Source organism: Muscardinus avellanarius (genome assembly GCF_963383645.1).
Source record: "Muscardinus avellanarius genome assembly, chromosome: 2".
NCBI lineage: Eukaryota > Metazoa > Chordata > Mammalia > Rodentia > Gliridae > Muscardinus > Muscardinus avellanarius.
Genome location: NC_137787.1, coordinates 141,729,435 through 141,745,008, shown reverse-complemented (window position 1 = coordinate 141,745,008; position 15,574 = coordinate 141,729,435). Strand labels below are relative to the sequence as shown.

Below are 15,574 nucleotides of genomic sequence, written 5' to 3'. Positions count from 1 at the left end.
TACTGACTTTGTGATTTGGGACAGCTTCTTTGGGTTCTTTCAAGCTCTATTTCCTCTTTTGTAAAATTTGGGTAATGGTCTACACATAATAGATTCCCCTTCAACTTGGATAAAAGCTGGAGGATAGATCTCAGATTGTTGAAAGCAGCCATTTTAACAGCCTCACCAAAAAAAAAAAAATTTATTTTTCAATGCTGGAAATTGAACTCAGGGGCATTCTACCATTGAGCTACACTCCCAGCCCTATTTTTTATTCTTTATTTTGAAACAGAGTCTCACTGAGTCGCAGAAGACCTCACTAAGTAGTTAAGGCTGTCCGTGAACAGAGATCCTCCTGTCTCCGCATCCCAAAATGCTGGGGTTACAAGTGTGTGCCACCACACCTGGCCAAAAATTTTTTTAAAAGGAAAATTTAAAGTAAGTGTAAGACTTTGGCAAATAGACTAGAGCAATCTAGAGTTATTAACTCTAGGAAAATATACTTCTATATCCCTCTCTTCCTGCTTAGACTTGTAATCACTATCTTTGAATTCTTTTCTTTCTATATGATTAAAGTTTCCCAAAAATCTTTCCTTGATCCTATTCTCATTATACTCACTTTTAACTGCTGCCAAAATATTTTTAAATTGGGTGTATTTATTCGAGTCACCCCTCCATGCCAGTGTGGTATGGAACTATACCTATCCTTTGTATTTCTATCTTTTAATAAACTTCTTTAAATCTTCAGCAAATAAGTAAATAAATAAATATAAAATAGTTTTAAATTTCTGAAATGCAAGGTCTGTTAGTATTTAGTAAGTAATTTAGGTCTCCATGTTGTAAATATGTAAAAACGGAATAGCATCCAGAAAATTACAGAAGTAAAATCTCTCCAGAACCATTTTAAAACTTTAAATTGTTTAATTTAGACAGCAGGAGTCTCAGAGTCCGTCATATTCAGATATAAAGACAAACGGTGATGATTGTTCTACAAAGAAATGGGTTAAAATTGCAATAAGAAAATGCAATTAGAAGTAAAGTTGAAATTCTTGATTTCAGGACTGATTAAATACTGCAATAAAATGCTTAGGGAGACTTCAGTGTTCTCCCAGAAAGAGGAACAAATTACTGAGTTATTGGTCTCAGGTGACTGACTCATTGAATCTAGAAGCAGGAATCCAGACATATTGTGCCCTCTGGGAGTTCCTTTCATCTCTCTAATGCTTCACTCGTTGGCATATTACACAGTATTTTATATAGATTATAAGATTAATTTTTTTAAATGACAAGATCAGTTGTTGAGAACTTAAAGATTATAAAACATGAAAAAGTGATGTTCTTAAGGGGTTATGAAAGAGTTTATTCAGTATTAGGAAAATCTAAAGAGCCTCTTTGTTTTTCTATGTATATTTTCACAGGACTTAGTCACAGAACATCTGCAACATAACATAACACAGAACATCTGCAACATCCTTTAGATCTCAATATTATTTATGAAAGTACTAATTTACATTAATTTGTTTGTTTTTGGTGTTTTAGGCCCCTAGTGACAATGGTTCTAAAATCCAAAGTTTTACTTTAGAATGGGATGAGGTAAGTAAATTATATCATTTTAAGTGATTAAAATTTACATTTATTCTCAGGTAGAAAAAAGTTTCTATCTGGTTTAATTTTTTCTCTTTAAGAAATAATATAAGTGGTTATATATGGTGCATGAGTGAATTAATTGTGTTCTTAGAAAATATTACTATAAAATTTCCAATTCTGATCTCACAGATTTGAATGGGAAGGGAGTTGAAGGAGGGTGGAACCCAGAGTAAAGTGTTTCAAGAGTTGTATGCATGTATGCTCCTATCACTCCATACCTATAGTATGATGTACAATTACAAGGCACCAAACAAAAGTTTATGCATTTTTTAAATAAGACAAAAACATTACTGCTAGACTCTCCCTGTGTTTTTTCCCCTTCAACTAAATCACCATCAAAATGTTAATTATGTAATTACTTTGATGAAGGTGCTTTCTCTCATACACAAAACAACCTCAATGGCAAGGGTATTAATTCTACAGCTGCTTCTGGGATTCTGAATAATACTTCATTTCTTTGTCTTTTGTGGGCTATCCTCATCACTTGGTTCATGTCATAGTACACTGCCATTTCCTCTTTCTTCCTCTCTTTTGTCTTCAGGTCTCCCTCTGCCTCCCTCTTAGTAAGTCATCTGTTAATCCATTTATAGTCCACCCACATAAATATAGGACCATCTCCCATCTCAAGATCCTTAACTTGGTACCATTGTTCAGTCGTGTGTGTGTGTGTGTGTGTGTGTGTGTGTGTGTGTGTGTGTGTGTGTGTTTTGCTGGAATTTGAACCTAGAGGCATTCTACCTCTGAGCTATATCCCCAGCCCCCTTTATTGTTTGGAAACACGGTCTCACTAAATTACTCAGAGCCTCAGTAAGTTGTTAAAGCTGATCTCCAACCTGCAATCCTCCTGTCTCAGCCTCCCAAGTACTAGGATGACAGGCATATAGGCATTCTTCAGTCTTAACTACCATTACACCACTAAGCGAAGAACAAAACAAGTGGAAGAAATTCCACTGGCTGGGCACATTGATGCATGCCTTGTAAACCCAGTACTTGGGAGGTTAAAACAGGAAGATTGAGATTCACAAGCATCCTCAGCAACCTTAATGAGGTCCTCTACAACTTAGTGAGCTTATTTCAAAATAAAACACAAAATAGGGCTGGTATGTATGGAGGTAGAATGCCTCTGAGTTCACTCCTCAGTACCACCACACAGGAAAAAAAAATTCATTGATAATTTGGGAATTAAGCAGTATATTAACAGAATAGATCAAGCACAACCAAGAAGATTTATTCCAGAAGTTCTAAGAGAATTTATAATTTTGTTAACTTGTCACATTAATATAGAAGAAAACTATTATCTTGATAAATTATGAGAGTATTTGATAAAATTTAGCACCCATCCCAGTTAAAAATCAAAGCAAATTAGACATAGAGTGATAATTTCTTATTTGATAATTTTTGTAACATCACTCATCAATAAAGCATTTCCATTCAAAGCAGAAACAAGTCAAAGTTGCCAGTTAATCCCCAACTTTATTTAACATGATTCAGGAAGTATTTAATGAAGTGTGACTTGAAACTGAAACTGGAGTTTGCAACCATGATGTCTGCTGAGCAACAGTTACCATTATTTACAGATGGTGTGACTTTCTACTTACACAGCTCAGTTGACTCAACTAAGAAAAGAGTAGATACTGACAGTTTCTCTTTGCAGTAGTCACCCTTTAACTCTACGAGCACAATAAAAATGGGGTAGAGAATGAAACACTTACCCACTTTACTTTGTACCCTAAATTTCTAAAACTCTTCAGTTGTCCTGAACTATCCTGACTTTTCTCTCTCCTCATGGCCTTAGAGGTCAAGGTTAATGAGGACCTTTTCTTAAAACTTTTTATGGAACTTTTCATAGAGGGAAGTCAACAATTTCTGTATCTACAATCACTCTGTTCCACTACTGCCTGTTCCCTATGGAGATTATAAGGTCCATACCTGGAAAGAGTCTTCGTTATGGCCAAGGTTTAGCACTAGCTAAAACATGGTTCTTAATCCAAGGAGCTATACAAAGATTACAGCGACACATGCCTCAATCCCAGTCAGGAAGCCTGAGATAGGACATTCACAAATTCAAGGCCAGCCTCAGCAACTTGGCAAAATCCTGTTTTTAAATAAAAAACAAAATGGGCTGGGAATGTAGTTCAGTGGTAGAGCACCCCTGGTTTCAATCCCCAGTACCACACACATTATAAAATACCTTACTTTCTGTTTTTTTAATTCTGTACTTGATTAACTGTATCATCTGTATGGTGTGCTGTATTTCAACATTCTCTTGAGATTCATGACTTCTCTGCAATAGAAATGACTTTTAATGTGTAATAGATAATATCAAGAAAGAATTGATCTGGATTTATCTTTTTACAGTAATATGCATTATATGTAATAATTAGCTATTTCTTTTAGGGAAAAGGAAATGGAGAATTTTGTCAGTGTTACATGGGCTCACAGAAGCAATTTAAAATTACTAAACTTTCACCAGCAATGGGTTGTAAATTTAGATTATCAGCCAAAAATGATTATGGTACAAGGTAAGATACATTTTGTAAAATAATGTAAATATTATTGATTAACCAATCAATTTTATATGCATTATTCACAGTACTCACTAAAAATTCTTCTTTAAGCTGGGCATGGTGGCGCACGCTTGTAATCCATGCACTTGGGAGGCGGAGACAGGAGGATCGCACCGGTTGGAAGCCAGCCTCTCTGGCTTAAGACACCCTATTTCCAAATAAAAATATAAAAATAGGGACTTCCGGGAAGATGGCGACGGAGAAAAGCAGGGCTTACGAGCCCCACTAACAACCAATCCCTATTACCACAAAATCGGTGCCTTTCATAGCCAGAAAACACCATCAGCAGAGAAACAAAAAATGTAATTTCAAGGGACAGAGAAAAAGAGGGCTAGAAAAACGAGACACCAGAAAGAAACCAGACCGTAGTGCTGCAGCTGGAGCCGCGGTGCGAAGCGGCGGGCGCCATTTTCCCTTGCAGCACCAGGCTCCAGAGAGGAAGGGAACTCATAACGGAGCTCAGAGCCACAGAGGAGATACACCGGCCTCACGCCCGAGGACGCAGCAGCAGCGCCTTACTGCCGGCGGCAGCGGCGACCTCACCGGACGGCACCGGACCAACACACTCAACAGCCCACCAGGCTCCAGAGAGGAGCGGCGGACAGCGAGCTGAGGTGAGCCACTGCGGATTAGCCGGGAGGAATTCGGCAGATTTCTCGGTGCAGGGAGCATCTAAAGCTCCCAGAGGCTGGGCTCAGCACACCCTGCAGGGACTCAGCGAAGCTCAAAACCAGAGAAGAAATACGCCAGCCTCACGGCCGAGGGCGTGACAGCAGTGCCATATTGCCACAGGTGGCAGCAGTAGCGAATTCACCAAGTCCACTACAGCTCCATCTGCGCACTCAACAACAGTGAGTTAAATTGTGGCCCCTAGAGGAAAAATCCCAGTACTGTACTCCCAGGGACTTGACCCACTGCGGGAGTGGCGGTAGCAGAGATATCACACCATAGGAGAACGCCCAACTGGCACCCCCCCATGGTCTAAAGCAGCCTCGATTGACTCCCAGGGTCTGAGACTCTGCCATACAACCCAGTAAAGGAGTAATGGTGACTGAGATACCACAGACTCGAGATCCAGAGCACCTTAAGTGAAGTCGTAGTGACCTAGGGAAGAACCCAGAGAAGGCACAAACTTCCTAAATCATGGGAAAGAGGAATAACAATGGAGCAATGAATGCCCACAACCCCACAACATCAGAACCTGATAAAACAGAAATTCATAGATTTCTAGAAGATCAAATCAGGAAAATAACTGTAGAAATAATAGAGGTGCTTCGAAAAGAATTCAGAGAGAGCCAAAGAGAGATAAAGGATGCAATTAATGAAGTAAAGGCCTCAATTCAAAGTACAACCGATTAGACCACATGGAGAATAGAATCTCGCTCTTAGAAGATGATCATTCCAAAAATGAACGCATAGTTTCTAATTTAGAAAAAAAAAACCCGACAGCAGGAATCTGACATTGAAGAAATATGGGCCCATTTTAAGAGAGCTAACCTAAGAATAATTGGAATAGAGGAGGGAAAAGAAGGTGAAATCAAAGGGATCAACAATCTCTTCAAGGAAGAAATAGCAGAAAATTTTCCAAACGTAGAGCAAGAGGTCAATACACAGGTCCAGGAAACTTATAGAACTCCCTTTAGACAGGATCAGAGAAGAGGATCCCTACGCCACATAATTGTCAAAATGACCAATGTGGAAGCCAAGCAGAGAATCTTAAAGGCAACAAAAACAAAGGGCCAAGTGACATTCAGAGGCAAACCAAGTAGAATCACCCCAGACTTCCCAAACCAAGTCATGAGAGCCAGAAGGGCTTGGAGTAACATATTCTGAACTCTGAAAGAAAACAACTTCCAGCCAAAAATTTCCTACCCAGCAAAACTTTCTATCAAATTAGATGGAGAAATAAGAAGCTTCCATGACAAACAGAAACTGAAGGAATTTATGTCTTCAAAACCAGCGCTAGAGAAAATACTCAAAGAGATTAACTACAAAGAAGAAATAGGTAACACACACCAGAACCAGAGAAACAAGATTTTCCATCCAACAGACAACTAAGATTGGTTATCTGTGGAGATTCATTATTTATGTTAGTCTTTTACCTATTTCTAAATTGTATTGTTTGCTTTTATTGTTGCTAATTTTTAGGATTTCTAGTTGGAATATTAATATGCCTTCAGATATAGCATTTGGAAATATTTTATCCTATTCTATTAGTAACTTTTAACTGTTTACATTGTCTTTGGATATACAATATATTTTTTTTTTTTTTAGGGAGTTTATTTACCCTTTAGTTGCCTGTGCCATTGAAATCATATCCAAGAAATCACTGCCAATTTCAATGTTGTGAGGTTTTATGACCCAGATTTTCTTCTAAAAGTTTATAGTATTAAGATATATATTTAGGTCTTTTATCTATTTTGAGTTAATATTTGTATATGTGTTAGGGAAGTGTCCACATTTTTTCCTTTTCATGTAATTATTATTTTTCAACAATATTTAGTTAAAAGATTAGTATTTCCTCCACCAAATGTTCCTGGAAACCTTGTCAAAAATAACTTGACAATATAAGAAAGAATTTATCTCTAGGCTTTTATTTAACTCCAATGGTTTATATATCTGCCTTTACAACAGTACTACACTGTTTCAATTATTGTAGCTTTATATGGTTTGAATTCAGAAAATATACATCTTCTAGCTTTGTTCTTCTTCAAGATTGTTTTGAGTATCTAGAGTCTATATTCCATATCAGGATAGATTTTCTCTGAACAATAAATGTATGATAGTTTCACCTAAAAAAAAAAAAGAAAAAAAATTCTCTGGTAAGAAAGAAAGCAAGAAGAAATATTGAAATGTTATCTTTAAGTCATCAAAAGCTTGGTATTAGACAAATGAAACTGTTATGTGAGATTATCATCATTGATATTGGATAAATTGCTATAAAACTAGATGTCAACCACTAAGCCAAGCATGGGAAGGAGGGATGGGGAGGGAACGGGGTGGGGATCGGGTAGGGGCTAACTAGGTGATGTGTGCATGTATGTCTACAAAAGTATTTTCTTTATACCATTATGATGTATGAATACATTGCACCAATAAAAAATAAATTTTAAAAAAAGAAGCAAACCAAACTACAAACAGAAAAAATTAAAAAAATAAAAATAGGTCTGGGAGTGTAGCCCGGAAGTAGAAGGGTTTCTAGGAACCCCAGTACCACAAAAAAAAAAAAAAAAAAAAAAAAAAAAAAATTCTTTACAGTGTTGGTATAGTTCTGATGTTACCAGAAGCTATAAGAGAATGTCTTGGTTTTTTGTGTTTTTCTGTGGATCTGAGGATGGAACCCAGAGGCATCTGACCTCTGAGCTACACCTCCTACCCTATTTTTTTATTCTTTATTTTGAAACAAGGTCTCACTAAGTTGCAGAGGACCTCACTAAGTAGCTGAGGCTGTCCGCAAACTGCGATCCTCCAGTCTTAGCCTCCTGAATGCTGGGACTACAAGCGTGCACCACCACGCCCGACAGAGAATGTCTTCGTTTTATAGGGACCACAGGAAAGACTAAAATTAGCAACTTTTCCAATTTCAAATATAAATTAAACAAAAGTTTTTCTGTTAAGTAATTTTCAGCATATGTGCTTTCATTATTTTGCTTCAAAAGTCTGGTGGATTGCAAAAGCATCTCAGATAACCTGTTTCTTTTGTTTGTTTGTTTTGTTTTTTTGGTGCTGGTGGTGGAACCCAGGGGCTTTTCTACCTCTGGGCTATACTCCCAGACCTATTTTATACTTTATTTGGAAACTAAGTTGCTGAGAGCCTCACTAAGCAGCTGAGGCTGGCGTTGAACCTGTGTGATCCTCCTGTCTCTGCCTCCGCCTCCCAAGCGCAGGGATTACAAGCGTGTGCCACCACACCCGGCTGGATAACCTGATTTAAATAGAAAGGCCTTTCAAGAGTCGAACTGAGGTTGTTCTTATTCTAAAGATACCCCTGTTCACCTTTATTGGGAACAAGTAAATTTAATTACAAAATGAGGATGTGCATTTTATGTTTTATAAAAATGGAATTATATGAACATGTTTAAAATATTGAACAATTTATACCAAGAAAGGGATGTTATATATAGTTATACCTTTCGTATAAAGTAATACTTATTTTCCTCACTGGCTAGATACATTAAGATATAAAGGTTTAAAAATCTGAACAATGCTATTTTGTATGTATTTTGCTATTGTTATTGTTGATGTTGTTTTTGCAGTACTAGGGATTTAGCCCAGGGTCTTGCACAGGACAGCACTGAGCTACACCCCAATCTTTTTATGTTATTTTGAGGTCTCGATAATTGCCAAGGCTGGCCTCAAATATTCATTTCTCCTGCCTTCGCCTCCCTAGTAGCCATGCCCAGCTAATGCTACATTTCTAAAAGAATACTAATTCACCTTTTAGTATCTGACTAGTAACTTATATTAATTATGTCCAGAATATATTATTTGGATTATAATTGACAGAATTTTTCATTTTCCAGGATTGGTGGTGTAGCTCAGTGACTCTGCTCAGGGCCTACATATTTAAGGCCCTGGGTTTGATCCCTAGCACTGCAAAAAACAGATTTTTTTTATTCTCAAAATTTTGTTTTTTAGCTATAAAAATAATTATTTTTCATTCCTTCTTAAAAACCATTTGTTTCAACAGTGGCTTTAGTGAAGAAGTATTATATTACACCTCAGGCTGTGCCCCTTCTATGCCAGCAAGTCCTGTATTAGCTAAGGCAGGAGTTACTTGGTTGTCCTTACAGTGGAGTAAACCCTCAGGAACACCATCAGATGAAGGAATTTCTTACATTTTAGAAATGGAGGAAGAAACATCAGTAAGTATGAATATGTATTTTAAAATAGGATATTTAAAACATTTCAGTACGGCATTAGTCGATACAATAAATACTGCCAGTTAGCTTTTTCCTCAAGCCCCTTCAGGCTTTAGTTTACTAGTGTTTGGAAGGGATTGAGGATGAGGGGGACACTCAGTCTTTTTTGTTTTTCCCATATGTGTAAAAAGGGTTTTTTTTTGGTTTCGTTTATCTGCTTGCTTGATTTTTTGTGAGTGTATATGTCTGTGCCTAGAAACAACTTAGATTATACTTTGAGGGGGTGATTTAGGAGTTGAACCAAGGGGCATTCTACCTCCAAGCTATACCCCCAGCCTTTTTTAACTTGTGCTTTTGAAACCATCTCTATGTTGCTGAGACTATCCTCAAACCTGCAATCCTCCTGTCTCAGCCTCCCAAGTACTGGAATTTCAGGCATAGCTACCATGTTCATCTAAATTATACTTTAAATAGAATCATTTGGGGGCTGGGGACATATCTCAGTGGTAGAACCTTTGCCTAGCATGCACTGGGAAAAAATAAAGAAATATATATGTATGTTTGTATCTATTTAAGGGGAAGTAGGAAAAAGGGAAGATCAGCATAGCCTACTAGACTGAGCAATTTTAAAAGATGAGGAAATATTGTATATTCTCCAACTGTGTTATTACACTGCTTCCCAAAATGCCCCTGAAACTTATAAGTCCCACATGAAAGTATGTATTTCAGCGTGAATCTGGTTACCTTTTGCTCATCTCCTATTAGCTAGAACCTAGCTGACCAAGACTTAGGGTGTCTTTTATTCTACCTTTAGTTCCATAGCTTTGCAGAGTTTTTTTGAAGCAATATGATTTTAAAAATAGCAATAGTCCACTCCTAAGCATATACCCCGGGGGTTTTTTGTTTTGTTTTGGGGTGTGTGTGTGTGTGTGTGTGTGTGTGTGTGTGTGTGTGTTTTGTTTTTTGTTTTGTTTTTTGTTTTTTTTTGCAGTACTGGGAATTGAAACCAGGGGCCTTCTACCTCTAAACTACACCCCCACCCCCCTTTTTTTTGTGGTACTGGGGTTTCTGAAAGCCCTTTTACCTCCAGGCTACACTCCCAGACCTATTTTTTATATCTTTATTTGGAAATAGGGTCTCTTCAGCCAGCGCGGCTGGCTTCTAACCTGCACGATCCTCCCGTCTCCGCCTCCCAAGTGCGGGGATTACAAGCGTGCGCCACCACACCCAGCTCCAGCCCTATTTTTTATTCTTTATTGTGAAACAGGGTCTCACTAAGTTGCAGAGGGCCTCATTAAGTAGCTGAGGCTGGTTACAAACCTGTGATCCTTCTGTCTCAGCCTCCCAAGTACTGAGGTTATAAGCGTACGCCACCATACCCGGCTATACCCAGGGAAATTTAAAAGCACACATTGACACAAAAAAATTGTAGGGGAGAGAATATAGCTCAGTGGCAGAGCAACCCAGGATTTAATTCCCAGTGGCACAAAAATATTAAAATAAAATAAAGATTAAATGGTGAATTTAATGATGTGTGGATTATATGTCAGTTTAAATTTTCTCAACATGATAGCATTGGCAAGTAGTAAAGAATTGTCACTGAACATAGCAGTGACAGTCTTGAACTGTTAGTCTTTACCTGTCAGTATAACCAGCCATTCATTTTTTCACCTAAACACAACTGTGCATTCAGAGCAAATTAAGAATCCTAAATAGTTACAGTCTGGGTCACTCTTGCAACATATCTGGGAAATTTCCTATAGTTACTGTGATAGCTTACTGATAGTGGAGTTGCAGTTGGCCCCTACTCTTTCCTCAACACAGAGGTCTTCTCTTCACTGCGATATTTATTAAAAATAAGTAATTTCCTTCATTCTTTTTGGATACTGAAGGTTGGACCCAAAGGCATTCTACCTCCAAGCTATACTCCAGCCCTGTTTTATTTTGAAATAGGTTTTCACTAAGTTGCTGAGGCTGGCCTGGAACCTTTGATTCCCTTGTCTCAGCCTCCCAAGTATTGGGATTACAAGCATGCGACACCACACTCAGCTCCCTTCATCCTTCTACAAAGGTTCAGCATTTCTACATCTATCTACTCAACATAGAAGCATCAAAGTGAAATTTACATTCAACAAACCATTAGTCATATTGCACATAATAAGAGATGAAGAGAAACCTGGGTCATTTCACATATTTGTTATACAGTATGTCGACTGTTAGATATCAAATGAAGATTTTGGTTTCCCTTTCCAGGGATATGGTTTTAAGCCTAAATACGATGGAGAAGATCTTGCTTACACTGTGAAAAATCTCAGACGCAGTACAAAGTATAAATTTAAGGTAAGCTCTTTTTATTAGTGCATATTCACTATACAATATAGTGAGTTTTGCTGTGACATATTTATACTTAAGGTGAGCTTTGAAAGCCCTTAGAATATTTATTTCTTGTATTTATTCTTATAATTTTAAGTACATACTTCATTTCTTTGGTTTCATATCTTAGCTAATGTGGTATGTTCTCATGAGCTTTTTTGTTTTACTTTTCTATTACGTAATAATGCTTTTCAAACTTCATATTCTTAAATTGTAATATTTTTAATCCCTAATTTGCATAATGTGAACAAACATCTTTTAAAGTACAAATGGTACTAGAATATACTCAGTGTATCCTTTTCTAGCAGTGGTATTAGAAAAAGTAGTGCTGTATTTTTCTCAATGCATCACACCGAGTAGTGCACAATTTCCATTTGTCCCATTATTTGGTAGTCATTTAAGGGAAGCAATATCTACCATGTTTCTTCATCATGAATCCTTTTTTTTTTCTTTTAATTAACAAGTATTCTGTAAATACTGTGTACTATTGTAACAATTTGTTCTTTATCAAACTTTCATACTAGTTTTTGTTTAGTTTTGTTTTATTTTGTGGTACTTGGGATGGAACCCAGGGGGAATCTACCTCTGAGCTACACCCCCAGCCCTATTTTTTTATTCTTTATTTTGAAGCAAGGTCTCACTGAGTTGCAAAGGGCCTCGCTGAGTAGCTGAGGCTGTCTGCAAACTGCGATCCTCCTATATTAGCCTCCCAAATGCTAGGATTTCAAGTGTGCTCCACCATGCCCAGCCTCATACTAGTTTTTTTGTTTTGTCTTGTTTTGTTTTTTGTGGTACTGGAGATTGAACCCAGGATCATTCTACCTCTAAGCTACACACCTAACCCTATTTTATTTTTTATTTTTAAACAAGGCCTTACTAAATTACTGTACACTTGTCTGGAATCTGAGATAACTCCTGTCTCAGCCTCCCTCATACTAGTTTTAACACCCATTGATGGCTCTTGCCATCAAGAACCATGTTGCAGTTACATGACAGATGATGCTTGACTTAATGTTAATATAAGCCAGCCTAAATATTTGTGCAGAAATTTTCCATGAATATATCAGAAGATTTATTGGTTAGTATAGTCAACATTTAAAGTTTCCTACCAGTGTTTATTTAATCCATTTTTTTCAAATAAATGATGAAAGCCACTGTAAATTGTTTCTGTTATTGAAAGGCAGATAAATTTGGCACTCCTTAAGAACCTTAGAAAGAAAACCTTAATAATAATAATAATAATAATAATAATAATAATAGGAAATTTGGTTATATGGTATGTAATAATTACATTAATTATGCTTTATTTTATAATAGCTTCATATTAAAAACATTTGATGACTGGCTCATTTTAAATTCCAAATACTGTTTTCATATTTAGAAAATTTATAAAATGCCTGAAAAGTGTATGCACTTTCAGTCCAGTTTTTATGGTGATGTCAGATTGTGTTTTGGGTTCAGTAATGATTATCTTACCAATAGGTCTTCTAAAGAGGAAGTTGTTGATGTTTTTATAATTTGTTAAGTTTATAACCATATAATGCCAAATTGCTAATACCACTGAATATATACACATGTGTATGTTAAATTCTTTACTGATTCACTATAAGCAAATCAGATTTCTATTTAAAACTTGTTCTACTTTTTCGCTGTGATCTATTGAAAGTCAGTCCTCAACACAAGGATTTGAAAAGAAAAAAAAAAAAAGAAAAGAAGACAAAGCCAGGCGTGGTGGCACTTGTTTTTAATCCCAGCATTTGGGAGACTGAGACAAGAGGATCACTGTTTGTGGACAGCCTCAGCTTCTTAGCAAGGCCCTCTGAAACTCAGTGAGACCCTGTTTCAAAATAAATAATAAGCCAGGCGTGGTGGCACACGCTTGTAATTCCCGTGCTTGGGAGGCAGAGACAGGAGGATTGCTCAGGTTCGAAGCCAGCCGCACTGGCTTAAGAGACCCTGTTTCCAAATAAAAAAGTATAAAATTAGGTCTGGGAGTGTAGCCCGGAGATAGAAGGGTTTCCAGGAACCCCAGTACCACGAAAAAAATAAATAAAATAAAGAATAAAAAATAGGGCTGGAGGTGTAGCTCGGAGGTAGAATGCCCCTGGATTTCATCCCAAGTACTGCCAAAAAAAAAAAACCCAACAATAATAATAATATTTTTTCTATCAGATACCTCTCTGGAAGTTGAACTAGGACCTAAAAGCATGAAGGGCTTCCAAGGCTTTTTCAGTAGTCTCATTTATAAAGCAACATCAGAGTAAGAAAATATATTCTGAAAAATTCATTGGAACATGTAAGAGGACTGAGGAAACCTGAGCCACATTCAAAAATTAGACTAAATTTTACAAGTTTTCATGGCCTGATGAGTTATTTAGGACAGTAAATTTACTAAATAAATCATCACCCTATGGTATTATAGGTATAAATTTCTAAAACCAAATAAAATAACACCTGGGTATTATATTTTGCTATTTTTGTATAACAAATTATCCCATAACTTAGTAACTTAACAAAAAAAAAAGTTGATTCAGGACCAGTTTAACTTGGTGGTTCTGATGCAGGGTTTCATTCAAGATGTCTACGAGGGTTGCAGTCATCTGAAGGCACATTGTCATTTCTGCCACATTCTGTTTGTTAGAGGAGAATGAGGCTTCATTTTCTTTTCTTTCTTTTTTTTTTTTTTTTTTTTTTAAAGCAGTACTGGGGATTGAACCCAGGGGCAGTCTACCTCTGAGCCAGACTTCCAGCCCTATTTTTTATTTTCTGTTTTGAAACAAGGTCTCATTAAGTTGCAGAGGACCTCACTAATTAGTAGAGGCTGTTCATAAACCTGCAGTCTCCTGTCTCAGGTGAGGCTTTGCTTTTTTTTTTTTGGTACTGGGGTTTCTGGAAACCCTTCTAACTCCGGGCTACACTCCCAGACACCTATTTTTTATATTTATATTTGGAAACAGGGTCTCTTAAGCCCTCAAGGCTGGCTTCGACCTGCACTATCCTCCTGTCTCCACCTCCCAAGTGCAGGGAATACAAGCGTGCGCCACCACGCCCGGCACAAGGCTTTGTTTTTGAAGAAAAGAGATTCAAAGATTTTGTAGAGACTGAGCATGGTGCCCATCTGGCACATACCTGTATCCCAGTACTTGGAAGGCTGAGACAGGAGGATCACAAGTTTGAGGCCTGCCTCAGCAATTTAGCATGGCTCTCAACAATTTAGCAAGATTCTGTTTCAAAATAAATGGGATATACAGTATAGCCCAGAGGTAGAAAACTCCTACATTCAGTGCCCAATACCACTAAATAAATAAATAAGTAAATAAATAAATAAATGAATGAATAAAAAAATTGTAGACATCTTTCTAAAACCACAACAACTAAGTAAAACAAGCCTAAAGCCCTTCCAGAATCATCAGATTAAAGCTGATGATGACTGTTGACTGTCAAATGTTAGAATTGCATTTGTATTGCCAGGACTGACTCTAGAAGGAAAGTACACATGCACATTCTTTATATATGCCAAATCCCTACTGAAGATAAGCAGTTTTCAAACAAGCCATCATATTCTGAAATTTTATCATTTGATGAAATCTGTTTTTCTCTTACTGCTTTGTTCATTAATTCAGTGTCACTAAAATTAAACATTATTTTAAATCTTTGTGTTTTTATCACAGGTTATTGCTTATAACTCAGAAGGTAAAAGTAATCCAAGTGAAATAGTAGAATTTACTACCTGCCCTGATAAACCAGGAGTACCAGTCAAGCCATCAGTTAAAGGAAAGATTCATTCTCACAGTTTTAAAATAACTTGGGGTAAGATATATACTTATACATTGTTACTTTCATATTTGATTAAAATAATTTGAATATGATGATAATTTTTAAGATAACTGAGAATGAACTAGACATATTTGGCATGTGAAATAATGCCTTAAGCAAAAGATATGCTGCTTCTCTCCTTAGAAGAGGAAAAGAAAAAATAAAGGCAACAGCTAGTTCAAAGTCCAAATCCTTTTTTTATGGATATAAAAAGTACAGGTTGCCACAAGAATAGGATGCTTTTCAGCCATGCTGGATGGTAGTTCTTTGTGTAGACTGTTTAGCAGTGTTGTGCCTACCTGTAGGAGGAAAGGCCAAATTCTCAGAAGA

At 36.9% G+C, this 15,574-nt stretch overlaps 1 protein-coding gene across 2 annotated transcripts in view; it reads left to right on the top strand.

Moving 5' to 3' along the window:
- FNDC3A (fibronectin type III domain containing 3A) overlaps positions 1-15,574 on the top strand; it is a gene marked incomplete at both ends in the record, with an annotated part of 137,665 nt that overhangs the window by 97,351 nt on the left and 24,740 nt on the right. For both annotated transcript variants that reach the window (XM_080719885.1, XM_080719884.1), the window contains 5 exons: positions 1,519-1,572; positions 4,024-4,148; positions 8,884-9,058; positions 11,309-11,395; positions 15,100-15,238. In XM_080719885.1, the coding sequence (XP_080576011.1) occupies positions 1,519-1,572; positions 4,024-4,148; positions 8,884-9,058; positions 11,309-11,395; positions 15,100-15,238 (580 nt within the window). The remainder of the gene's footprint in view (positions 1-1,518; positions 1,573-4,023; positions 4,149-8,883; positions 9,059-11,308; positions 11,396-15,099; positions 15,239-15,574) is intronic.